The 27,627-nt window shown below is 36.4% G+C and overlaps 2 protein-coding genes and 1 long non-coding RNA gene across 29 annotated transcripts in view; 2 read left to right on the forward strand and 1 right to left on the reverse strand.

Moving 5' to 3' along the window:
- Nucleotides 1-2,728, forward strand: part of LOC134545961 (SET and MYND domain-containing protein 4) — a 35,570-nt gene extending 32,842 nt beyond the window's left edge. For all 23 annotated transcript variants that reach the window (XM_063388649.1, XM_063388652.1, XM_063388661.1 and 20 more), the window contains one exon: nucleotides 1,630-2,728. In XM_063388649.1, the coding sequence (XP_063244719.1) occupies nucleotides 1,630-1,842 (213 nt within the window). In that variant the 3' untranslated portion in view covers nucleotides 1,843-2,728. The remainder of the gene's footprint in view (nucleotides 1-1,629) is intronic.
- LOC134546138 (uncharacterized) lies at nucleotides 534-22,885 on the reverse strand. Its single transcript, XR_010079082.1, has 3 exons — nucleotides 22,531-22,885; nucleotides 6,461-6,580; nucleotides 534-1,834 (listed from the first exon to the last, which is right to left on the reverse strand). It is a non-coding gene; the product is annotated as an uncharacterized LOC134546138 (long non-coding RNA).
- The window catches only part of LOC134545905 (putative sodium-coupled neutral amino acid transporter 10), a 93,160-nt gene continuing 68,435 nt past the window's right edge, over nucleotides 2,903-27,627 (forward strand). The window contains exons 1-2 of one of the 5 annotated variants that reach the window (XM_063388647.1): nucleotides 2,903-11,004; nucleotides 26,231-26,348. In XM_063388647.1, coding sequence (XP_063244717.1) covers nucleotides 26,255-26,348 — 94 coding nt within the window. In that variant the 5' untranslated portion in view covers nucleotides 2,903-11,004; nucleotides 26,231-26,254. The other 4 variants (XM_063388643.1, XM_063388646.1, XM_063388644.1 and 1 more) reach the window with 4 other exon arrangements.

Raw genomic sequence — 27,627 nt, forward strand, 5'->3', positions numbered from 1 at the left:
GTCATCAATTAAACCATTAGTACAAGCTTAAATGCTGATGTGTCTGCTGTTACCTGCAACTTGAGTAGTTTTACGTAAGGAAATGGAGGGAGAAGGGAGACAAGCTAGCAGGACTGCCGACAGCCAGGTCATCTCTACTAGCAAGGGAAAGCGAGGGAAAAGTGTGGAACAAAGAGAAGGCAATTCACAGTAACATTGTATGCCTTCAAGGGGGTGGCATACGAGTAGTGTTACCAGATAGGTTGTCAACGATCGTACTTATGTACACACGTTAGTAGATATACTTACTTGGTGTAATAAAACACTAACTTTAATTTTGCATGCAAATAATTAATAGAAATAAAATTACAAAAAGGACTGGAGTGATATAAATACGGTTGGTAAAGTGTAAATTTAATCAAATTAAAATTTTTAATAAATAGCTCAGTATTACATTTTAATACAAACACGTGTATAAAATTAATTATTTTATTTAGTAAAATAACAGATAGACACATTTTAATTAATAATGAAAATCAATAAAAATAGCTGAATGTTTATTCTAATTTATTAATTTCAAATATTTATTACATAATAATGCAAATACATTATACATACAAGAAAATAACCTCCCAAACACTCCTATGAAAACGGCCAGGAGACTACTAAACTTTCCACAGATACTCCCTGCCAGCGACAATGGAAGCTTACAAGCAACCTGACATCGCTAAACACAGAGGAACATAACCTCACTTATATAAATACACTAGAAAAAGTTAATAAACACAATTTCTATCACTAATAGTCACAATAAATAAATGTTTTTAATGGTAAGGACAAGTGTTCAATACCAATCACTAAAGTAAGTATAAGATTTAAAAGCATATATATATTTTTATTTGTATATAGCTTTTTTTTAATCCTGTGAATGGTGCGTGGCGTCATAAAAATTCATTCTCCATAACATGCCTAAAGAAGTATAAGTTAAAAAAAAAAAAAATGTTCTAAAAGGCAAGCACATTTTACAGGTCTCAGTTCCAACTTTTGGACCTATAGTAAATGAAAGTTTATGTGGCCAAAATTTTAAATTTCACAAGTTCTAGAATTATAACAGTACATGGACGTCAATCACTTTGTAGGATGACCAACTTGTAAGGACAGGCAGTCTGCAACCTTACCGGTTGAATACACGAATGCCACAGACACTCAAGTCAGCTGACAGTGCCTAGCGTGTGCCACACACAAACACACAAGCGTAGTAATTTTGAAGAGGTAGAGTCATTGTACGTTTGCACAATTCTTCATTGTATGAAAAACCATGCAGTGCACCATGGTCATAGTTCACTAGTTATATTCATGTATTTTGCCTGCACAAAAGTTTATTAAGTGTCACTCGCACTGCCTTCACAACTCTCCGCCTGATGGCGCTGGTGTCACACTGTCACACTGCAGTTACATCATTATCCACTTGAGAGTCCAAAACAGTGCACTTATTACAAAAATGTCTACAATAAACTGTCTTTATAAATACTATCTCAAAAATAGTAATTAAAGACACACCATTTTATGAGACTCTTGTTAAAATAATACCTGCAGTTCTAGAAAGTATGAGGGTCGCAGGCCTAATGGGCGAGATGCATGTCTTGGCAGGATACGGACGCCATGTTCCGAGCAGCCGGCCGCTTGCTGGAGGGCGGGCAGACGACCGCAGCGCTGGTCAAGTTCCTGCAAGTGCTGCAGCTCCTGGACGAGACTCTGGCCCCTCCGTTCCGTGACTACCACCTTTGCCAGCAGTCGGTGCGGCGCTGCATGCTGAGCCTCGGCAATCTCGCGCCGCCGTCCACCAGGGCTTCTCCTGCGTGACAGGAGCCCTCAACATCTGCATCACTTGCTTTCCATTTCAACACAACCAAATTTTTCTTTACCATGCTTTAGCAAAATTTAATTATCTTAAAATATTACCTTTTTTACATAACCTTTATTCAAAAAAGTTTATTGCAGTAAAATTTAAAATGTAACAGTATATTTTAATGTGTGTTTTAAAGTAAGTATAAATGTCACAAGTTATGAAATGTCTGCTTCTGCAGTTCTGCTAGTATTTGGTACCCATTTTTTGTAAAGTAACCCCTTTTCAATAAAACTGTCAAAACCTTTTAGTTTCTAATATCAACTGATCAAATTGAAAACTGTTTTGAGAATTTCATTTTTTAAAAGGTGATTCTGAAAGTGAGACACGTTTCCATAAAATTATAATAAAATTTTTGAAAGGATTTATTTTATGTGCTGAACTGTTTTCTAATCATTATCTAAATTGGTGTGATGTTTCAAGTAGTTCACCAGTAATTGACCATTTTTAATAGTGGTTATGTTAGTTTAGCTACATTAGATATGCTTTTAAGTTGGAAGAAAAAGTTAATTAGGTACATTAAATATACTATATAACAATGTATAGATGGTTAGTTAGATTAAATTAGTAACATTTTATGTAGACATCTGCGAATTGTGATTTTTCAGTTCGAATCGAATTCGAATCAAATTTCCAAAAAATTCACGAGTTTCGAATTTTTTTCGAATCGAATTTGAGAATATTTATAAAAATAATATAGATCATTAAAAAATTTTAACATACCACCTTTGAAAAACTTGTCACATAATTCACAGTTTAAATCAAGTAACTAAAATTAATGTGAGACTATATTGAAGAAGCACAACCAGATTCCCAAAAATTAAATTAAATAAAAAAAAAAAAGTCTGTAGCACTAACATAAAATCATACTAATTACTGTATTTTGTAAATTTTACAGACTGGCAATCATTAGTGTGTTTGAACGTTTGACAGTTTTAGTTGGTTATTTTATAAAGTGGAACATGGCTACGCACATTATTTACAGAAAAAATTATTTCCACTTTTCATGGGGTCAAAGTAAAAAAGTTTAAAATGCGGGAAAGTGTAAATAAAGGAAAGACCATAAAATGTATCACAGCTAACCTTATTTAGCATGTTTGACTTTCAAGGATAAAAATATTAATAAAAATATCACAGCATTAGGAAGTTGTACAAAAAAATTTTACCAATTTACCGTTTTTATCGCTTAAGCATCGCACATTTTAAATTTTATTCTAAAATCAAGTTTGAAAATTAGGGGTGAGACCGTGGGTGCTACTATTATGCAAAAAAAAAAGTTAATAATCCATAAAACAAAACCTATTCATGGAAAGTACGTTTATTTAAAAAGTAGACTTTGCAAGAGCACGCCAAATAATTTAAATTAATGAGTGATGCAATAAAACCATTTTATTCAATTCAAAAAAAAGAAACCAATAACAAGAATGTGATTTGTAACTATACGCATAACGATCGTAAGGGTTAACTCGGTTGCTGACAGAGCGCGCGCGTGCATGCAGTCTGCGAGCTATCTATATAAATCTTCGACTACGTGCGCACACTCCATACGGGAATACAGGAATCAACAGTATCAACACAACCAAACTGGCACTGCTTACGTTTTTATAAGTGGTATAAAGCGACTCACGAGACGTTAAAGATGAAGTTTATAACTTTTAAAAAGTCTTTAAAACACGATTTACACATCAGATTACTTTGTAATAGGATTAATTAAGTTAGTAAGCAATTTTATCAGCGAACGGCGTAAACACCGTAAAGCAATAGGCGCTTTGTAAACAACGGGAATTTATTGCATTACATCAAATGAGGTTAAAACGGGACAGAAATAAAATGGTTCAAATAACGGGAAAACGTAAATAACGGTAGCGTAAATAAGGGGTTTCGCTGTATAATTTTTGTAAATGGAAGATGTAATCGTCCATTTACATTTCTTTAAACATGAGGGGGGGGGGGGATGCCTTATATTAGTGTATCCGGACTATTGATGGCCCGATATTCGATATCCGATATCGGAGATCGGTAATATCGGCACATTTTTCAATATCGGACATTGGTAAATACTTGCGATATTTTGATAACCGATGTTTGCTCTCGCCAATAATACTTCTCACATAACCTTAACCGTAATTCCAAGCTTATTTTCCGCGGGCGTAATTTATCTATCTTCACGTCACCATATTACCTAGTAATTTCAAGCATATTTTTCACAGAAACAATTTCAAGATTTCAAGCCTATTTCTTCTTTCTGATACTCCAATGCATCCCGACGGTACAATTCTTCCATGTGTACACAAATCCCAGTGGTAAATATTTACTTGGGCGGTATTTCCGAAAACAAATGTTAAAAATCCGAAAATACCTTTATTTAATGCTCTTCAACTTCCTCTTTTCATTAAAAGTGGCGGAGGTAAGAAATTCCAAATACTTTAGGAGATATCGAATTTTTAAATTTCATCATATGTAGTTGAGCGGTATTTGCAAAAAAAAAATGTTAAAAATCCGAAAATACCTTTATCATATGCTCTTCAACTTCCTCTTTTCATTAAAAGCGGCGGAGATAAGAAATTCCAAATACTTTAGGAGATATCAAATTTTTTAATTTTGCAATACAAGACCTGTGGAACCATTCGAGCGGCGCCATTTTTGTTATTTTGCCGTGTGTTCGTGAATACGTGAATCGTGAATGCGTAATTAATAAAATGGTTGATTAGGTCAGGTCAGTTACATTATTAATACTTTCAAACTAAGCCGACATTAAAAATTATTTTGTGAATTAATTTTAATGGCTGTTTAGTTTTAAAATATTTATAATATAACTGACCTGACCAAACAAACCCGGACAGAGGGTGAACAGTAAACTAAAATGGTTGATTAAGTCAGGTCAGTTACATTATAAATACTTTCAAACTAAGGTGATATTAAAAATAATGTGAATTAATTTTAATTATTCTTTAGTTTTAAATTATTTATAATGTAACTGACCTTACATAACAAACCCATAACAAAGGATGTACAGTAACAACTCACGTAAATTTTTTTGTTACTTATTACTTGCGCAACAATATCAAAATAACAAATAAGACTTTAAAATTAGAAACGTTAAAAACTCACCTAAGTTGGAGGCGGTAATTAAACACCGTTTTAAACAATAATTGAACTAAATAATCACGTATTAGTTCATTTGAATTCTGGCCTATCACGAACAATCACGTGACATCATTATCCAATAAAAAAATAGATACTCGTACGTAAACAAGAAACAATGGTGCACGCACGTCATAGGAATGCGCTGGTTTTGTGCTGAAATTTAAAAATTCGATATCTCCTTAAGTATTTGGAATTTCTAATCTCCGCCGCTTTTAATGAAAAGAGGAAGTGTCAGCCACAACATGCTTGAACCTCTGATTTAGCGGCTGAAGTGGCGTTAATAAACTTCGGAAATCTTCGGAAATTCTTGCAGGGAACCGAAACTACGTGAGTTGTGGGCTTCCCGTTTTTCGGACGGTATTTTTCGTAGATTACAGTTGAGACACTGGACTCAGTACATGCAGTGGCTTGTAATTCATACATTATAAGCAAATACACTAGAGACTAATACCGGACAGCTACAATATTTCTCAACATTTCTCCACAAAAATCTGAAATTTGTTTCCTTGTTGTTACAATATGTTTTTTGCATACTGTAGGTAATACCTACACCAGAATATTGCTTTATCTGGCCTTGAAAAACAATTTAAATTTTTAAGACCTTGAATTTAGAGAGCTTATTTGTAGGCCATTATGATAAATTCATTATTAGCTTTCATTTAACGTGAATTTACTATATTTTACATTTAATAAAAACAATATACATTCACATATGTATGTTTTATTAATATTTAACATTTTTCATTATTGTCTCTAACAATACTCCAGAACCACAATTTTATAGAATCAGTGTTAGAAATGAGATAGGCCTATTATCAGAATATCGGAATATCGGGTATCGGTTATCGGATCGGTAAATTTGGAAATATCGGAATCGGTATTGGTATCGGGTTTTTGGATATCGGGCCATCACTAATCCGGACCAGATTTTGCAAGTCGAATTATTGTAAAATGAATTCGATTTGAATTGACGAATCGAATAGCAAAAAATTCGAACTCGATTTCGGAAATTTCGAATATTCGCAGAACCCTAATTTTATGTTGGTAGTTTCTAACTAATCATTCTAATTATTACTATACAGTATTTTTATTGTAGTTAACACAACTCACCAACATTCACAGTATTTTGAAGTATTTTAAATTTTACTACCCTAACCTAACCAATTGTCCAAGTAAGCAAACACAGTTTGGAAATTTTAATTTTTCCTCTCCGGAGAAACGTGGCTCACCTTCCGAATTAACTCTTAAAAGTCTTTGTTTCCTGACAATGGAAAATACAATTAAATAACCCAAACACAATAGTATCTGGGTAGCCCGGCATCAACACGTATCTAATAGGCAATAATTGTTATTCAATACTACTAAAAATAAAGGTTTTCACATACAAAAAGTGTTATTAGTTTAGTTTTTCAAAGAATAACTTCATACCATAATATTGTCGAGCTCCCCACTCCCTCTGTCTGGTCCCCGGTGATTGCTGGTGCAGGTTGGGCTCGGCTCGAACTCAGATCTAGGGTGTTGGCCGTCGTGGCAGGGGACGAGGGGTGCCTATGTTACGAAATAAGAAGACTGGATTCTCACCGCGGTGTTTATTATGATGGCGCTTAACATTCAGTACAAAGATGCCTTGAAGCTCAGTCTGTCTCAGGTCTTAACACAGTGTTAGGCGCATTTACTAGCAATAGTTGGTGCCCGCGAATTAGAATGTTACATTACGCAGTGTTACACAGGCGGCAGCTCTGCTAGTACAGAGGGTACAGTTTTGTTACGAGACGCACTACAAATTATACTGGTATTTACAAACAGTTTGTGACAGCGGCATGGCAGTCATACACTAACTTACTATTTACACAACTATTTACACTGGGCCCCGCACGTGTCATGCACATAGAGAGGTCCGCTCTCAGCAATTAAGTCCCTACCAAGTCTCCTAGGATCTACGTGTGCGCCCGTACACCTGTGGCGTGGTGATGGTATTCCTGGCAATGACTAGAGGGATAATGCTGCACGTATGCCTACGTGGAGCCAATTCTGGGGCCGGCTGTGAGGCTGACACCAATCGCGAGCAGAGCTCTGGCAGGACACGTCTGTCGTCTCCGTGGAGTTTTAGACTACTGCCTGGTCTCGGCCCGTGCCGAACCCAAGGCTACGATTAGTGTGTGCAAATGCGGCATGCGCGAGAAACGAGCCAAACTGTGCTGTGTGACGTATTGTGCTGCAATCATATGTCAACACGCTTTACATACATAAAATACATAATATATTTATTAACCAAAATCTAAAATATATACACATAGTTTATTATCAGTAAAAGTCGGATTTAGTACATAGCACACTATTGACAATTGAGCGGACGGCTACAGACCTCGAGGCTGTTTGTCGCACACGCAACACTGCACTCAGGTGCAATCACTTCACAAATGGTTCACTGACCCACTCACTGCACACGGGGGTAAGATAAGGGCTGGCAATGGCAACAGCGACCTTAGCGACTGAGGAGAGCCCGACGGATGTCGACAATATATAAAATATATAGCTCTATTTACCTAACATCCCACTCACCTTCAAATACATAAGTTATTTCAATCAGGCTGGTGGCAGAGAGCTTACTGTGATGGGTTTGGTGACAAGGCCTTGTGCAAGAAGCTAAGCCACACCTACTGTCATGATTTTGTACAACCTTTTTATTCACTTCAGTTTACTTGCCACACACTCTTCTGCCATTGTTACTAACCTCTGAACTAGTCCACACTCACAACACCTAACACCATCAGGAACTGCAGCTGATTAAGTGGCAATGATGTAAACAATCTTTGACAATGGGTCCTATGGGGATGTTCACACTTTCCAAAAGTGGTACGTAGCTTTTCCTTATAATAAATAGGGGAACGTGGGGACATTTGGGACGTTATTTTTATTTATAATTTTATAATTTTTTTTACATCTACCTTTGATTAGTGCTGCAAAAAAACAAACGTGATACTTTGGCTACACAAAGATCCCATTAAACATAAATTTGAAGTCTCTTGCTGGCTATAAATTAATAAAATCTTTGAGTATGCAAAGTGTCCCAAACCTCCCTGCAATGGGGACGTTTGGGACATGGGTTGGGGATGTTTGGGACAGACACAAATACTTATAAGCACAGGTAATAAGTATTTTTAAATGTGTTCTTCAAATGTTGATCTTTTATACAATTTTGACTTAAGCCTATGTTTGGGACTACCCTCTCAGTTTTTTTCTTGCAAGTCAAAGGCATCTTGTGGGAAAACCTGAAATAAGATTTTAAAATTAGGTTGGCTTCAGATGTTAGGCCTATACAAATGCCAAGGGTAATAGGTCTAGATTTGCAAAAAAAACCGTTTGCAGTAGGATTTCTAAAATTCATTATTCCATATATATATTCCATATAAGTATTCTTAGGCTAATGCTTAGGGTCTGCTGAAGAAAATCTCATAACCTATAACTTTTTACTTAAGGTTATTTTTTCCAAATAATCCTTAAAAGTAGTACTTTTGTACAAAACTGTCACACTTACCTCTAGTTCAATGTTGACAGAAATGTACAGTCATAATTTCAATGTTGAATCATACAGATTTTAGGTAAAAAACAGTTTTTAATTTATTAAGAAGACATCACTATCTGAATCTTTTCAAGAAAACACCTACAACAATTGGAGGGAAACAGCTGTTTACACAAAAAAAATCAATGTAGTTCTACCAACATTTCATGACAAAACAGGATGTTCCAAACGTCCCTGTGTCCCAAACGTCCCTACATTCCCCTACACTTTGCTACTAGCCTGGCATGAAGGTTTCCCATCCCCTCAATTCCATCCAAACCATAATGGCCTTGGTTGATACCTGCAGTGGCAACAACCAACCTATGGGATCATATATCTTTGCTATGACCGACAGAATGTTCCTTGTAATGTGAGTCCGAAACTACCTTTACCTCTACCAATTCTTACTGCAGTAATAAAGATTTCTGTAGGGTGTCTACTCCAGTTCAGTTACATCATCATCTACTTGTATCCGACAAGAACTAGCAGCACGGAGAAACCATGTCTCTTATCCTACACAAACTGGTGAAGTGTTATATCAAGGAAATGTGTCGCAAGCACATGTAAAATTTTGTTTTTGTATGGTATTCCTGTATTGGGTCACAATAATAAAACACCACAGTATCCTATGATGTTCTTGTTGCAGTTCAAGCACAATTTGTCAGTAACATTTGCTGTTCATCAGCAGTAAATGCATCCTTCTGAAGTCACAAACTAAGAATCAGATTACTGATGTCACACAGTAGCTTCTTCCTTGTTAATAAAGTATTATCAAGCGATAGTCCATAAGAGGTCTTTGCTGAAACATTAAATAAGACAAAGTTTTGTGGTCGTGCTGTATGGTTTCAGTATGCAATAATAAGGTACGCAGTAGACAGAGCTAATACTGTGTTTTGGTTAAACTACTCTTTCCATGCAACCTCCCTCTACACAGTCTCTCAAGAAGTCATTGTAAAGAACTTCAAGGTCCGACTTCCGTCAAAATTTTCGTTCTATATCTTTAAATCAGTTGAGAGCTTGGGATTTTCACTCATCCAGTTCTGGTGTTGATGTCTTCAATGATAACATCACGGGAGTAACAACCTCAACTTCTCACTAATGAGAGGCTGTGAGTATATCTTCCAACTGAGTCAGGAGTTTCAGCAATCACAATTGGAACTTCTTCCAACTCCCAAAATTTCTGAATGGCCTCAACTGTGTACATGAAGCATAAAAAACATTTAGGAAGTCCAGCCATACCTGCACTCTTTTACCCAAGGCAACCTACCAAAAATTGAATTCAGTGCTACTGGAGACCCAGGGCTGCCTTCAATTCCATCACCAGTTAGCAAGAGAGGGAACAAGTCTGCTCCAAGCAGAGTATTAATAGAACCAGATATTCCCTTGCGGTTATAGGCCATTTTAAAGATTGAGAGATGACTCCACACTGACTGGGAACAATGTGGGTGTTATGCAACTTCTTACTTATTTTTTCTAGGATCAATGAATCAATTGTGAAATCTTAGAACCGTAAACAAAACACTTGGCAATTCCTTTCACTGATACCCCATATTTATCTTGTAGAAGGGTATTCACTACTTCTATTATCCACCACTGCTAATTGATAACTGGATCTGTAAAAATGGTGTCATAATTATAATGCAGATATTTGGATAATGACCTATTGTGAAGAAAAGCACAAATATATTGGAAGCTTGAAAATAAATATAAAAATTAGATTGTTTGGTAAGATGAAATCGGTTGTGGCTGATGGCTGTTAATATTAATAGCACCATGAACCCTATTACTTATACTCTTACTAATATTAGGGACTATATTAAGTACTGAATAAAACACAAATTGTGGAACTTGCACTGGAATTCAGATTTAACTGAATTTTAAAAATTGATCTCAGACAATTACAGTTACAAAACAATATGTAACAGTGGGCTTACGGCTACGATTTTATGAGTTAATGACAAATCTTATATGACTCAGCCATTTGATGTAGTATCCTAATGCGAGAGTACTGATAACAGTTATGTAGGTTTTGGAAAGAAAAAAAAAATAGAAATGTTAAAGTTTTCGAAGACAGTTCATTCACACACACATTGCAACAGATAGTTATACCATTAGTTTACAGTCATAGAAAGATGGTAATCGAGCAGGACCACTGGATGCATCATCTCGGCATACAGGTGTGCAAGACTATCAAAGGAAACTATTCTACAGGTGGTGTTCTGGAACCCTGAGTCATAAGACTGTGACTCCTTCGGGCAACTGAAAAGTTTGCTAATGCAGCGATCTCACCAATGAAAACCCAGTCGATGCCTGGACTAAGGAGAAATGGTGTCATGTCTGGCCTTGCCTCGACATGTAAGCAGTACACAACCAATGCAGAAGTTCGGCTAGTATAGTCGTACTTAAACAGGTATGCATGCATGAAAAATTGCTTCCACGTAACATTTTTATTTTCACACTATTATTAAATTAACATTAAAAATGATCTTCGACACCTCTGCCTTGCTAAACCACAGATACAAAATTAATATGTGAACCTTTCACAGCATGGTGATACTTATACTACCATCAGAATTATTCCATAGTAACATATATGTAGTCACCTCTCGATTTTACGAGCCCAGGAATAGCAATCCTCTCAAAATAATCACTCATTTAATGAGAAAAATGAAAAATTTAATTAAAAAATATAGGGGAAAAAAGAAATTGAATAAAATAGACAATCCTGTAATTAAAGGTGGTACATATTCTCTGCGATTGCGGTACTACCCAAAAGTGGGTGTTAGGTACCCAAGACCAGTAAGGAGTGAGTGGCTGTCGGAGGATAACATAACATAAGAGCAGGCTTGTTAAAATATACGTGACCTGCCGTATTTGGACTTGTTTTTGCACCACGAGGAGGTCATACATACAATTACAGGTTATCACTTCTCACACAAGATACCTGGCTATATAAATAAATTTACATTTCAATAAAACAAAGTCATTTTCATGCTTGAGAATGTTGAATCCTGACTTAATATGAAATACTTAATATTATTTAAATTAAGATGCAGTGGAAAGGACAAAAAAATGTCTACCCCGTGAAGCATCACAGAATTAAGAGTTGACTACAGCAAGGACAGAATTTTTCCCCCCTAAACAGTGCAAGAAAACCCAGTCCCAAACATTTGCATTTGCACTCAACAAAATATATTAAAACCAATAGGTACAATTTTGTAATTTTGAAAAGCCAAAATGCAGTACTATGAAACCTAAAAAAGTATTTTTTTAGTACTCCTTGTCACGAAAAATGCTGATAAGTATTTTAAATGTCGCTAACCTAATCCAACCAGCCATTAACACCAGTTGAGACATTGCCATTTTCTCATACACATTTCTCATATAATTTTAACAGTAGCACCCAATACATTTTTTTTTTTCAATTTAAAATTTTCAAAATCCTACTGCAGTTGGGCACAAGTGCGGTGGCAAGCAGTCCTGCTTACTTTTCCCTTACCCTCATGAACTGTATCTCATTCCTCACTGTCACCTTCTCCTTCCAAACTATGCCAGTCCACTACCATTCTTACAGCCAGCGAGTTATACTCTTTCTGTTCTTCCTCTAAATACTTTTCTTAAGTTTTCCCTCTTGTTTCTATATTGCCCTCTTGCTATTCTTTATCCCAGCTTTTCCCAACCTCCCACACCACTCAGTATCTGGTACACACTGATCAACCTCTCTGTTAGCCTTTTTTCTTGTAGACTGTCCCACCCGGGTTCCTTCATTAGGTCCCATGGTCTTAATTTTTTGCTTTCCACATTCATCACTTTCCAGTCTCCTTCACTTCCCCTCCACCCACCTAGCTCCCTCCTCTGCACTCCAATTCTCCCCCAAGCATTGGTGTATGAGTCCCAACCCACTGCCACATAAGAGCATGGGGCACACCATGGTGGTGTAGGCCTTCTCTTCCAGCACACTACTTTCTCCCTTTAGTAGTCAACCAGCATACTCAAGGCCTGCCTGCTTTTCTTCACAAATTTCCCCACCTGTTCCCCCCCCCCCCCCCTTTCCAATATGTCCAAGTCTTCCTGCAATCCTCCCCACCTCTGCATCCCATGGTGGCCACTCACAGCCACTAAAAATATTCCCTGATTTTTCCCTGATTTCCCTGATTAAAAATTCAAAATTTCCCTGATATTTACAATTACAAAAAAACATACTTTTGATGAAAAAATATAATATTATAGAAAGATATCACTCATATTTTAGCACCCTGCTGTATTTTCTTCATTATATACATACGGATGTTCGTTAAATAACAAATACATTTTAAATATGTCACTTTACATTATAGCGTCCCGTTCAATGACCTGCAGTCTGTGTTTTGTTTTATGTAATGGGGTATTTCAGTGTCGAGCGCTCAATCATTTTTTCACGCAACTTTTGATAACTGTTCTTTAATTCATTTTTGAAGTGTAACATTTCTAGTTGTGAAATATTCTTAGTCTTAGTACTCTCAACAAGGGATAACAGTACAGTGCAAATTTTACCTTGTGTTTGATTTAAAAATAAAACAACTAATGGATAAATCTTCACTGCATTACAATCAGTACTCCCATCTATAGCTAAAGCAAATGGTCCACTTACTAAAGATTCAACAGTTTCAATTTAGTTTCACCAGCTATATACTCCACTAAGGAAGATGTTTTTGCTCTCGCACAGCTGTATTTATGTGCAATTTTTGAGTCCGGAAACATAGCTCTATACAAATTACCCGAATGATCGGCTACTGCTATCGGTAAATTGTGTTCTACCAAAAAACTTGTAAACAATAACTCTGCGTTTGTTACTTTCGTTTCTTCAGATGTAGCGAAAAACGACGATATCGATTTATTGCTCGTCACGGCTTTAAAATGTTCTGCATGTTTCTTTGATTCAATATGCCGTCCTCAGTCATCCCTTCCACCATGCGCAATCGAAAAGTCACACGTGCATACATTACAAAAAGCGTGGCGTTCCAAAACATTTGAAGATGACAAGCATGGCCATTCTTTTATATAATTTGGTCGAAAGTTCTGAAGAATAACGTTCTTTTTTTTTTTGCCCCAGATACACATTGTTCTGTCACACGCTTCATTTCTACAACCGGCACTGAAGAACACAACACTATCGAACAACATAAACAGGTTTCACGTCTGTACACACGACAAAAACACTTTGATGAAAAAAATGGCTTTCAATAAAGTAAATAACACAAGACAGGTTAGCCAAAGTACCGTACACAAATTATCGTGATGTAAGTAGCTAACAAACGAAAAGACCGAGAATATGTACTAGTTGTATCGTACAACGGACGTAATACCGTACCATTTCTATTACAAAACACAACAATTAATCTACTTATTTCGACAGTACATGCGCACATTTATCAGTTCCGTTATCTGCGCAACCACGTGATGTATTCGAACTGCGTTCACGAAACACGCACACCAGAAACGGAATTTTTTTCAGTTACCCAGCAGCACAAAGCCTCGTTTCCGTAATAAACCAGCGATGTTCCGTAATTCCGTAATATTGTGTTAAATCCGTAATAATTACGGAAAATCCGTAATGGTTGGCAGCTCTGCACACCAACTATTTTTTAATATTTATTTAAAAGAAAAACTGCGAAATCACTGACAGAGCTCTTTATAACGTTTGTTTGTTTTCATACGAACGGCAACATCGCATCACGCCACGCCGCCCGGCGCGCGCGAGCCGAGTTGAGCGGCACTCCTTATTATGTTAATTACTCATACAAGATCTTTTGTTTCACGCGTAGGCCCGTGTCGATGCCTCTCTTTCGCACTCATTGAATTTAGTACTACGCATTGTACTGTAAAGTTTGACCTTAACACAGGCAGAGCTGCCAACCATTACGGATTTTCCGTAATTATTACGGATTTTAACCCCGAATTACGGAATTACGGAACATCGCTAGTTTATTACGGAAACGAGGCTTTGTGCTGCATGGTAACGGAAAAATTTACGTTTCTGCTGTGCGTGTTTCGTGAACGCTGTTTGAATACTTCGGTTGGTTGCTCAAATAACGGAACTAGTAAGTGTGCGCATGTACGATGTACTGTCGAAATAAGTAAATTAATTCTCGTGTTTTCAAATAATAATGGGATGGTATTACGTCCGTTGTACGATACAACTAGTACATATCCTCGGACTTATCGTTTGAAGGCTACTTACATCACGATAATTTTTGTACGGTACTTTGGCTAACCTGTGTTGTATTAATTTATTTCTTGAAAGCCATTTTTTTCATCATAGTGTTTTTGTCCGGTTTTTGTCGTGTCTACAGACGTGAAAATTTTTTTATTTTTTTCGATAGTGTTGTGTTCTTCAGTGCCGGTTGTAGAAATGAAGCGTGTGACAGAATAATGTGCATCTGTGGGAAAAAACACGCAAGACTTCAGAACTTTCCACTTAAATATTCAAAAGAATGGCCATGATTGTCGTTTTCAAATGTTTGGAACGCCACGGTTTTGTAATGTATGCGCGTGTGACTTTTCGATTGCACATGGTGAAAGGGATGACTGTAGACGGCATATTGAATCAAAGAAACATGCAGAACATTTTAAAGCCGTGACTAGCAATAAATCTATATTTTCGTTTTTTCGCTACATCTGAAGAAACGAAAGTAACGAACGCAGTTATTGTTTACAAGTCCTTGTGTTTGTCTTGTTTGTTTACATGACATTTCTTATCGAACCAGGATAAAAGAAGCAAATAAAAAGACAGTTGTTTTAAAGTTTAACTTTGAATACATTGAATTGAAGATTCAAAATATCCAGTAAAATTATTAATATTTCTTACATATTCAGATGATTGTATTGTTCAAATAGATTTTTTTATGTATTAATTTGCATTGTATTCATATTTTTCTTTTTCTTTTGCATATTATTGTCGTTGTTTTATCTTGTGAGTGTGTTATAATGCCCCAGGAAAAATTTATCGTGCATGATTTACGCGTACTTTTTTCATATACCTAATTGCCATTACTGATGGGTGTGATTTGAGGTTGGCAGCTCTGGGTGTGCAAAATTTTAGATAAAAATGGAACATTATAGTGTGTCTGACACATGTAATGAATGAATCATAGATCAGATCTTAACCCGCTTCACCAGCGACCCGCCCCCGCGGACTGCCGCCCGGGGCGGGCCGCCCCCTCCGCCCCACCCACGCTACGCCACTGCTCTGGATAAACTGGGCTAGCAACACGTAGGCCCGTGTCTCCGGCAACTCTACGTGGTGTCTAGGTGTGTCCCAGGGACTGAATCGTTATTAAGTTTGATGGCACGTGTCGCCTGCTGGCTGCCCCGTGCGGGCCAAAACTAAGTAGCCTGTAGGCTAGGTTGGGCGTGAAGCGCCGACGTAAAACCACATAATCTCCCCACAGTACTTACGTATGACGTAGAACACTCATCTCGGAGCACTGATTGAATTAAGTTAAGTACCTCATGGTAAATTTAGGCCGACCGTGGAACAGTACAAAAAGGTTGAAAAGAAATTACTCTATTGAAAACTACATGTCGGTGAATGCAAAGGTTGAAGGTTCCGCGTTGCGCGCAGGCTGCCGGCCTGGGTGAGCTCTCGAAGGACACTGACTGTGTCGCCGCGTGCGATCCCCCTCCCCCGCCAGCCCTCCCGCGGAAACGTGTGAATTTCGCGGGAAACTGAACCGGCCAGGTTCGGGACAAATCGCACAGTGAAACATGATTTTGCAAAGACTTAATTATTAATTAATGGAAAATAATGTTTAATAAAACCTGTGGAAAACATAATTAAAATAATTTGTTGTAGTGCGGCGGAGGGACATGCCACACCCGGCCGGATCCTTCCGCCGGTGCAGCACTCGTTGCATGGTGTTCGCCTCGACGCACGCACTACACTTAGCTGCGCGCACGAGCGCGTTCGGTGCACACGCTTCTAGGAGACGTTGATGAGGCATAGCGGTCTATGCGACATAGAGGAGCATTGGCGGTCGGCGTCAACCATTAACTATTACTGAGAAGTGCAGTGGCCCCAGAACAAAATAATATTTCATGCAAGTCACGTACTCCGCCTGAAACACTAATACTCTGCTAATGTTCAATATTTTACGATTCCAACCAACTTTCACTGCCACTAACACTGTGAATATAAAAAATGGGCACTAACTTCGCTCTGAATACCAACAACGATAATTCTAATTACAAAACATTAATAACCTCAACCATAGAGTAAATAACACCGCCGGTTTTTCATCACTGGGGTGCAGCCCCTCAGCGCGGGGGAGGTACAAGCCCGGCAGGGCTCTTGTCCTCCCAATTTGTCATCGTTATTTGGATGGGAGGAATGAGGGATAGCCCCTCCCCTCCCCCCTCATCATTCAGTTTGTTTCTGGGAATCTGGGTAGCTTGCGCATTCCCAGCTGACGTATTTGCAGGGGAGAAGTGTTGCCACCTTTCCCCCGGGTGTCCTTTTGATTTTCTCCCCCCCTCTGCCCCCTGAGGCAGTGTTGCCAGGTCTACTGTTTTTGCAGTAGATCTCCTGCATTTTAAAAAATCTACTGTTTTACTGCCAAAAAGCGAAAAGTCAAGCAAATCTACTGCTTTTTCCTGCCTCAACAATTTTTTTATTAAAATTAACAAAAATGGCTTGAATTTTAACTAAAAAGTGTATATTTTTATGTTCTTGAGTTTTCTAGCCTGCAACAGTTCAAATTTTAGTGTCACACTGCGATATATCGATTTACTGCGAAATACATTTAAATCGAATCTCTGATAGTTACCTAAGGGACTTTCCCCTCGTTAGTGGTGTGTGGCTGTGGCATGAGCGTATCGTTTTCCGGGAGTTCCCTACCCCAGGCGCCCTTTTAAGTTGAGATAAAGCTGTCGTCACTCGTGACTCGTCTCGTCCGTCTGTTGTGTCGTCATCGTGTCGTGTCACTGTCGCCTGTCGGTACTCTGTTCATCAGTCATCAGATTTGTGTGCTTTGAAGTGAAACAGTTTATGTTACTGTTATTGTCTCGCGGTCGCCTGTAATAATTTCGGACGATGTGGTGTCACGGACAAAGTGTGCCGTTGTTTATTATGAATGGATTTTGATATCGCTGAATTGATTATTAATTATTTGTTATGAGTAAAAAGGTGAAGTATTCTCAGAAGTACAAACGTGAGTGGGAAAACGAAGAGTTGTTTAAGGGTTGGTTACAGTCTAGCAAGAAAGGATGCGGTTTTGCATATTGTAAGTCATGTAACTGTGATATTAGCATTGCTTCTGGAGGTAAAGGTACATTAATTAGACATGTAGAGTCTGATAAACATGTGCAATGTGGAAAGGAACTTATTGGTCAAAAAACATTAACTTCATTTGCATCTCAAGCAACCAATTTAAGTAATAAAGTCAAAGAAGCTGAAATTCGTCTTTCTGCATTTGTAGCAGAACACAACATTTCATTTAATATAATGTCACTTGACACCCCTTATTAGATCAGTTTTCCCTGATTCTGAAATTGCAAAAAAAAAAAAAAAAAAATCAAGTGTGGCCGAACTAAAGCAACTGCCATTGTTAAACATGTTTTAGGGCAGGAAAGTAAGGAATTACTTTGCAATATATTGAGGGAAAATAAATTCTCGGTGATTGTTGATGAATCAACTGACACAAGTTCTACCAAACATTTATGTGTAGTCGTACGAGTGCATTCTGGAGAAGGGGTTGTAGTTGACGCATTTTACGATCTCATTCCTGTGAGTGAAGCAAATGCTGTTAACTTGCATAACAGCTTGGTACAGTCATTTGAGAAGGAAAATATTCCTTACAAAGAAAACCTAATCGGTTTCGCTGCTGATAACGCTAGTGTAATGATGGGTAAAAGACATTCATTATCTATTCTTTTGAAAAACGACATGCCCGACCTTTTTATAATGAGGTGTATTTGCCACTCATTCCATTTGTGTTCATCATATGCTTGTGCGAAGCTTCCAAGGGAACCGGAAGATTTGGTCCGTGATATTTTCAATTATTTTCATTCAAGTTCTAAACGTATTGAATCCTTCAAAGAATTTCAAAGTTTTGTGAATGAAAAGCCACATAAGCTGTTGCATCCAAGTCAGACAAGATGGTTATCCCTTGAGTTAGTTGTATCTCGGGTTTTGGAGCATTATGATGCCCTCGTACTTTTTTTCACCCAGACTGCCTTTGAAGATAAGTTATTAGCATCAGATGCCATTCTTCAAAAATTAAAATCACCCTTCAACAAATTGTATCTTGAGTTTCTTCAGTTTGTTTTGCCTATGTTCAATATCCTGAACAAGCAAATGCAGAGTGAGCAACCACAAATTCAAAATTTGAGGCCGAGTGTAGTTTCTGTATTAAAAACTCTCCTCGAGTGCTATGTTAAACCAGAAATTGTAAGATCCATTGATGTAGATAAAGTTGATTATAAAGATCCTAGAGTTTTTCTGCCATTGGAAAATGTCTATTTTGGGGCAAAATTTAATATTTCTTTGTCAAAAAAAAAAACTTTCTGAGCAGCATGTGAAACTTCTCAAATTGCGTTGCCTAGATTTCTACATTGAATCTGTGAAACAGATTACAGATCGTTTTCCTTTCAATGATCCTATTTTCACTATGCTTGAAGTGCTAGATCCTACTAAAATATCAACTTGTCAATCTATTGCTCCACTGGCTTCCCTGTTTCCAAGATTAATAAAAGAAAATGAGATCCAACAACTCGATACAGAATAGCGATTGCTACGTAATACGGAAATTGGTGGTAGTAGTGGCAGTAAAGACACAGTACAAGATTTCTGGGATAGTGTCCGTAAAAAATCATACGCAGACTCCAACCAGGTATTTCCTCTACTAGCCAAATTTATTTGGAGTCTTTTGAGTCTACCCCATTCGAGTGCTACAGCGGAACGAGTGTTTTCAGCAGTGAATTTGATGAAAACGAAAACCAGGAACATGCTATCTTCAAAGACAGTATGCGGTCTGTTACACACCAAGAGACTAGTTTCTAAATCCGAATGCTTTTCTTTTGATGTAACTAGTACAATAATTAAGAGAGTTCAAAACAAATGTATGACAGTGATGATGATGATGATGATGATGATGATGATGATAATGATGAGGGACATTTTGGTAATTGAAGAAGGAGCAGGCTACAAACAACTTTTTGTTTTCATCACTTCTTTATAAGGTCAGTGAAAATAAAAAAAAATTCTTGTGGTTTGTGTATCTTAATATGTAATGTTTGTGAAACAAGTTTTTTTTACTAATTTAAAAGTAAATGTGTGTAAAAATAGGTTTACTAAATTAATTGTAAAGGAAAGCTATATGTTTAGGATATCTACTTCTTTCTACTGTTTTTTCACGGTTCAATCTCCTGCCTTGGTGAATGGTAGACCTGGCAACACTGCACTGAGGATGAGGGCGAGCGCAGGATTAAGGTGGGTTTACAACTACCTTCCTGCAACTGCCGCACCGCTTACGCTCGTTCCGGGGCCGGCTGCCGCATCGCTCACGCTCGTTCCGGGGCCGGCGGCACGATCATATAAATTTCATCTGAAACTTTTATTCGTCAAATATGGCCTCGTGGCTGAGCACTTAGCGGCGCTATCATCTAATCGTAAAGTTGCCGGTTCGAATCCCGACAGGTGCGAATTTTTTTTGTACTTGTAAAAATAAATACGAGCACGTATAATTTCAAAAGTAATAAATATATTTGAATAATGAATGCAAATAAAAGTAAATTTATTAATTAAATTGTAATTTTCAGATAAGGACATGATAACTAATGGTCAATTAGGTTAGGTTAGCTACATTATAAATACTTTAAAACTTTGTAGACGGTTGATTTGGTTAGGATAGTTACATTAAAGATACTTGGAAATCAAACATCCAGGGGGTAGGCGCTCCCGATCGGCCAACTTCGGAGAGGATCGGCATTTGCTGCCAGTTGTAGGACGGTAGCATTGCTGTCGCTAAACTCTTGTGGTTTACGTTTGAAAATTAAGAATTAAGACTTAAGACTTAGTCGTGTACTTACCATATGACTCTATGTAAACTAGTGGAATGGTTTATGTTTGTCGTGTGTGAATTTTGACGGGTCGTGTGCGAACCATATGATGACTTAAGACTTAACAGAATTAAATGGTTATATTTTATATTTTTCGTTAAGACTTAAGGGAAGCGACCAATCACAACAAACCGGAACCTTTCAACCGGAAGTTTATGTCTTATTGGACCGAGCGAGGCAGTATTTTGGGTTAGAATTCGTATATTTGTCATTTGTAATCATCATCCATTTCGAAAAATAGATATTCCATTTGTCAATAACCTATTTCATACCTGCTTCTCCGTTTCGAACAATGGCCGACCATGTGTTTTGTGCTGTGATTGGTCAGAATTAACGACTTCTATGTCAATCATAAACAGGAAAATGTAGTTTTGACTTAATCGTGTGCTCGATGTTAAGTTATAATTCTTAAGGAAATCAATCGTAAACCCAGCTTTACCCACCTGCACATTTGCCCTAAAACGGTCGGAAATTTTGAATAATTGTGGGTCTTTGGCTATTAATTGTGTGATTTTAAGCATTTAGCCGAAATTATTATTTACAAGCTAGTCGGTGATCGTTCTCCAAAACATAACCACAACAACAACACTATAAATAGGGCATAGATAAAAAAGAAAAATAACCGCCGACTATTTTTTATTAAAAACATGTATAGTAGCCACGAACAGATAGCAGAGGATTCTAGCGGACAAAGAGTGTAGCTCGTTGGTACGGATTTTGACGTACAAAATGCCTATCTTTCCCGGCCTTGTGCAATAAATATTCTTTGAGTATTGTAAACAATACTTGTTAAAGTTAGGAAGTTTTGCATTATGATACACAGTTTTATCAAAAAGATTATTCATTTGTTTAATCTTTTGTAGGCAGTCCAGGCTTGATGTAAATGTGTGTAAATTTTAACTAGTAACTGAAATGCCTTCTAAAAGAAGATTTATCAACTGCCCATAACCTAAGCAAGAATATTGGTTGGAATTTTGACAATCAACATGGGTAGCGCTAGTAACGTGGGGGCAGTTATGACCCTGACGAACAGTATAATTGGAGTTAGTGTACTTGCCATGCCATTCTGTTTCAAACAGGTATGCATTAGTTATGATTTTTTTTTTCATTGCCAAGTCCTCACAATATACTAAAACAACTACCCGTTTTGACATATGTTGATAATAAGTAATTCTCTAGCAAAGCTATACCTTAAAAAATCTGGAAAAATATTTTGATGTAGTAATCATTTTGCAAAAAAATATTTTTATAACATTCAATAGTGAAATTATTTGCATTGGGTACTTGTCTTAGTTAAAAAAAGAATTTTGGGTAAATATGTATTGTACGGATTAGCGCAAAAAAAAATCGTACAAATATGAAATAACTTTCATTATATGCTATCTTACGTCCTCTTTTCAGAACCGCCTGCGGAGATAAAAAATTCCAAATACTTTTGGAGATATGGCCGTTCTTATTTTGCTATACCAGACGTGTGTAATAATTTGACCGTCGCCATTTTATATTTTGCCGTGTGCGCGTGAATGTCTAAATAACAGAAATTTTCCATTAGGTAAGGTTAGTTACATTATAAATACTTCAAAATAAACCGAAATTAAAAATAATATCAATTTATTTTACATGTTGTATAGTTTTAAGTATTTATAATGTAACTGACCTGACCTAACAAAATGGGACAAAGGTAGATTAGGTCAGGTCAGCTACATTATAAATACTTTGAAACTGAACAGACATTAAAAATAATAAAATTAATTTTATTGGTTGTTTAGTTTTAAAGTATTTATAATGTAGCTGACCTGACCTAACAAACCGGGAAAAAGGATGAACAGAATAAACTCACGTAAGTTTCTTTTTACATGATGTATTCGTTCACGTGAGAAGATCCACATAAAGTTCTGCCATTCCCGATTACACCCGAATATTCACCTTCGGCCAACCTCGGGATTTATTTATTTTTGCGCAGGAAAAATGAATTGAAATATTAAAAGTGGTCGGATAGGTTAGCTACATTAAAACACTTTAAAACCATTTGGATGGTTAGTTAGGTTAGTATAGCTACATTAAAATAAACAGAGAAATATTAATAAATAAACCCGAGGTTGGCCGAAGGTGAATTGTTCGGGTGTAATCGGGAATGGCAGAACTTTATGTGCATCTTAGGTTTCTCCGTTCGGGAACATCGCAAAAAAAAAATGATACTTGTAAACAAGCAACCGTTATCGCCGCATGAGTGCACAGGATGAAAATTAAAAAATTCGATATCTCCAAAAGTATTTGGAATTTCTTATCTCAGCCGGGTTTAATGAAAAGAGGAAGTTTAAGAGCACAGAATGAAGGTATTTTCAGATTTTAAAATTTTTTTTTAAAAAAAATCGCCAAAAAATGAAGATTAAAAAATTTGATATCTCCTAAAGTAATTGGAATTTTTTATCTCCGCAGGCGGTTCTGAAGAGAGGACGTAAGATAGCATATAATGAAAGTTATTTCATATTTGTACGATTTTTTTTGGCGCTAATCCGTACAATACATATTTACCGAATTTTGTGTTGGTAAATATTTACTTGGGCGGTATTTCCGAAAAAAAATGTTAAAAATCCGAAAATACCTTTATTTTATGCTCTTCAACTTCCTCTTTTCATTAAAATCGGCGGAGATTAAAATTCCAAATACTTTAGGAGATATCAAATTTTTAAATTTCTTCATATGTAGTTGAGCGGTATTTGCGAAAAAAAATGTTAAAATTCCGAAAATACCTTTATTATATGCTCTTCAAATTCCTCTTTTCATTAAAAGCGGCGGAGATTAGAAATTCCAAATACTTTAGGAGATATCGAATTTTTAAATTTCAGCACAAAACCAGCACATTCCTATGGCGTGCGTGCACCATTGTTTCTTGTTTACGTACGAGTATCTATTTTTTTTTATTGGATAATGATGTCACGTGATTGTTCGTGATAGGCCAGAATTCAAATGAACTAATACGTGATTATTTAGTTCAATTATTGTTTAAAACTGTGTTTAATTACCGCCTCCAACTTAGGTGAGTTTTTAACGTCTCTAATTTTAAAGTCTTATTTGTTATTTTGATATTTTTGCGCAAGTAATAAGTAACAAAAAAATTTACGTGAGTTGTTACTGTACATCCTTTGTTACGGGTTTGTTAGGTAAGGTCAGTTACATTATAAATAATTTAAAACTAAAGAATAATTAAAATTAATTCACATTATTTTTAATATCACCTTAGTTTGAAAGTATTTATAATGTAACTGACCTGACCTAATCGACCATTTTAGTTTACTGTTCACCCTCTGTCCGGGTTTGTTTGGTCAGGTCAGTTACATTATAAATATTTTAAAACTAAACAGCCATTAAAATTAATTCACAAAATAATTTTTAATGTCGGCTTAGTTTGAAAGTATTAATAATGTAACTGACCTGACCTAATCAACCATTTTATTAATTACGCATTCACGATTCACGTATTCACGAACACACGGCAAAATAACAAAAATGGCGCCGCTCGAATGGTTCCACAGGTCTTGTATTGCTAAATTAAAAAAATCGATATCTCCTAAAGTATTTGGAATTTCTTATCTCCGCCGCTTTTAATGAAAAGAGGAAGTTGAAGAGCATATGATAAAGGTATTTTCGGATTTGTAACATTTATTTTCGCAAATACCGCTCAACTACATATGATGAAATTTAAAAATTCGATATCTCCTAAAGTATTTGGAATTTCGTACCTCCGCCACTTTTAATGAAAAGAAGAAGTTGAAGAGCATAAAATAAAGGTATTTTCGGATTTTTAACATTTTTTTTCGGAAATACCGCCCAAGTAAATATTTACCTTTGTGTTACTTCATCAGACCATATGGTTTGGCAAATTTGATCCCAAGATATCCAAGTTAACCCAAGTTAACAGTGTAACTATAAGTATTTACTACTCTTTTGAGAAATACATCCTTGACTTTGTTGAGGCAACTAATCATCCCAGGAAACAACTATGAGTTTTCCACCAATATTTCAATTCTTCCCTGATGGGAGAGAGCATCAGGGTCCTCCGGGACCATGATCACTAATCCTTCTCACTCATGTGGCGAGGATCTTAGGATTGATCCCAACACTCTGGCATGGTGGTTTGTAGCCCTCTACAGTCTTGGAGCTCCCCTGGCCTGACGCCTCTGTGTGTAGTTGTGTGACGTCGAACCCTCTCAAGTAAAATAATTTAAATTTTGCACCACGTGTGCTCTGGTAGATGGGTAAAATTCAATTGTCATGGCTTTTCAGCATCATATAATATTATAATAAAATTTCGAAAATGGTGATTTTCAGTACTACAAATTTTCTTTGTTTTACTACGAAAACAGCATTCATAATTTCCTACTTGTTTATGAGAAATATTACAGTTTATAGGTTACCTACATTATAGAGCCTGTGCATTGACATAGCTGCCGCCATTTTGTGCTTTAATGGCGTTGCTGATTCTGTGGTTCTTCGTATATAAGAACGTGTATATTTTGGGTTTGGATTTTGTGATACTGTGGAAGGTAAATGAAAATTTAAAAAACCCTCAAAAGGGTTGACGCTTGGTTCAGGTTATTTCGCGGTATGTGTGAGCACGTAAACTGAAGTAAAATAGGAATTATTACATTTAATACACGTATTTCTATTTACCTGTAATATATCACAAAAGCCACTGGATCAAGTTGCTATGCTTAAGAACAATGGCGCAGCTGCATCACTGCACAGGCTACCTAATATAACCTTCAAACTTTAATATTTCGGTAACCATTAGGAATTTATAAACGCTGTGTTCAGTGTAAATGGAGGAATGTCTGTAGTACTGAAAAACACCATTTTCAGAATTTAATTATTTTATTTACCAAAAAGCAGCAATGTTAGGAAAGGAATGGACCTTGGCCTACAGTAAAGAATCATCCCGGCAAACATCTGGCTTGCTTGAAGATCCGAACGACCTAAGTCGGGATGGCCACACCAGGATTAAAACCAGGGTCCTTCGGAGTAATGGTGCTGTGTCTTACCACTGCATAACCTCATGCTATAACAGGGAATTTCATCAGACTGGAAAATGTGGGCCAGTTAAAATCAAGGTTGCGTGATGAATAATGGCATCGGTTTTAAAATTAATAGATATAAATAGTTGCACATGTTATTCGTTAGTTAAAATATTTTGTGATACATCATAATATTTACAGTTAAACTTGGTAAATAATAATGTTTAAAAAGTTATGATATGAAATCCAACAAAGTGTAGTTTAGCAACAAATAACATTTAAACATCCAAATAATAGTGATAAGTTCCATAACTTGAAAATTTACTTAACCATGATTTCACATAGGCTACAATATGAAACTTTCTAAAAATAGTTTACTTCACTGTAGGTAAATATTGCTTGTTGAACATTTTTTTCAAGATGTTATCAATAATTATGGCTGTGAAGTACATATGTGGGAAAAAATAAACATGTATGCAACATGTGGTTCATGTTAACTATCATTGCACGTATTGTCTGTTTCAGTGTGGAATATTTCTGTCAATAGTCATGCTCATTTTAAGTAGCATGGTCTCCAGACTCGCGTGTTATTTTCTCTTGAAAGCAGCCCAGATGGTGAGGCGGCGTAATTTTGAATTCCTCGGTGAGTTAAGGCTACACTTAATAGACAGTAAGATTAGTAATTCATGCTGGTTTTGAATCAACCTAATATTGCTTAAATGCTTAGAGTTTACAAGTAGGAAAGTAATCTTGGGGGCATGTATTTGGTGTGAATAATGAAATTTCATAGCAAAAATTGTCACATCTAGTTATGGTTATGCAAAGGATGTGCATTGTTACAGTGATATAATTATGTAGTATACTGTGAGAAAATTAATTTTCATAAACAAAATAAATCAAAAGCTGGTCTCTAAAATATTATCTTATTTTCTCTAGAGAACTTTTTTAAATAGTATGTTTATGATTTACAAATGCCTTTTATTTAAATTGTGTACCACCTGCATTAATTATGACTAATTCTGAGCTGTTTGAAACAATTAGAATGGTTTAGGTGTGCACTTTGCTAGCCTGTTTTCCTATTATTTTTAAACTTATGTAACAGATGCACTTGTAAGTTCGTGTATTATATATATGTATGCTATTCAAAGCCAGACACGGTAGCTGATATTTCTTTAGTTTTCCTACAATTTAGCTCTGCTTGTTTTGTGTTCTTCAAACTTTTCACTACCTTACCTATAAAAATTCCAATCATTATAAATGTACTGAGGTTGCAACAAATCTGATTATACCATTCGAAAGATTGTAGTTAGGTTTTTTGTCAGACATTCTTTTTTTTTTTTAATCATCAGAGTTGGTTTAAGTTTTTCAATATAAATTCAGACATTTAATAGTATCAAAAATGTATACTATGATAATTTTTGTACATTTACTAGGTTTTTTTTTTTGAAAATACCTATATCTCATCTAACTCCCCAATAATTTGTTCTTTCTAATGGCCTGTACTATAACCAATTATGAAAATTATGTAGTAAGGTTAGAAAATGATGATTGAATGTTAAAGAATTTGTGGTTAAAATTGTAATTTTTTAGGGAGAGAGGGAAGGAACGAATTGAGCCGTCTTGTAAACAGATATCTGGTTTCAGTAGCGTCAGGTAATGAGGTATGTTCTGTTAATGCTGACGAGCGCTGTTGTGTGCAGTCGAGCAATACCCTGTGCGAGGCTAGAAGGGCAGCACCTTGTGTGAGGCTAGAAGGATAACTGAGAGTGCTGAAGTGCTTTGACATGCCGCTAAGTTGTTGTGCTATCTAAAACACATTTTTATTAAGGCTGAGTTGGACTGCATTAAATATAGAGTACCTCACACCATATTTCAGTATAATGTTAACTATAAAAACAAAATTGTTGTTTATAATTTTTTTT

This window comes from Bacillus rossius, chromosome 1 (assembly GCF_032445375.1).
Source record: "Bacillus rossius redtenbacheri isolate Brsri chromosome 1, Brsri_v3, whole genome shotgun sequence".
In the NCBI taxonomy this organism is placed as follows: Eukaryota; Metazoa; Arthropoda; class Insecta; order Phasmatodea; family Bacillidae; genus Bacillus; species Bacillus rossius.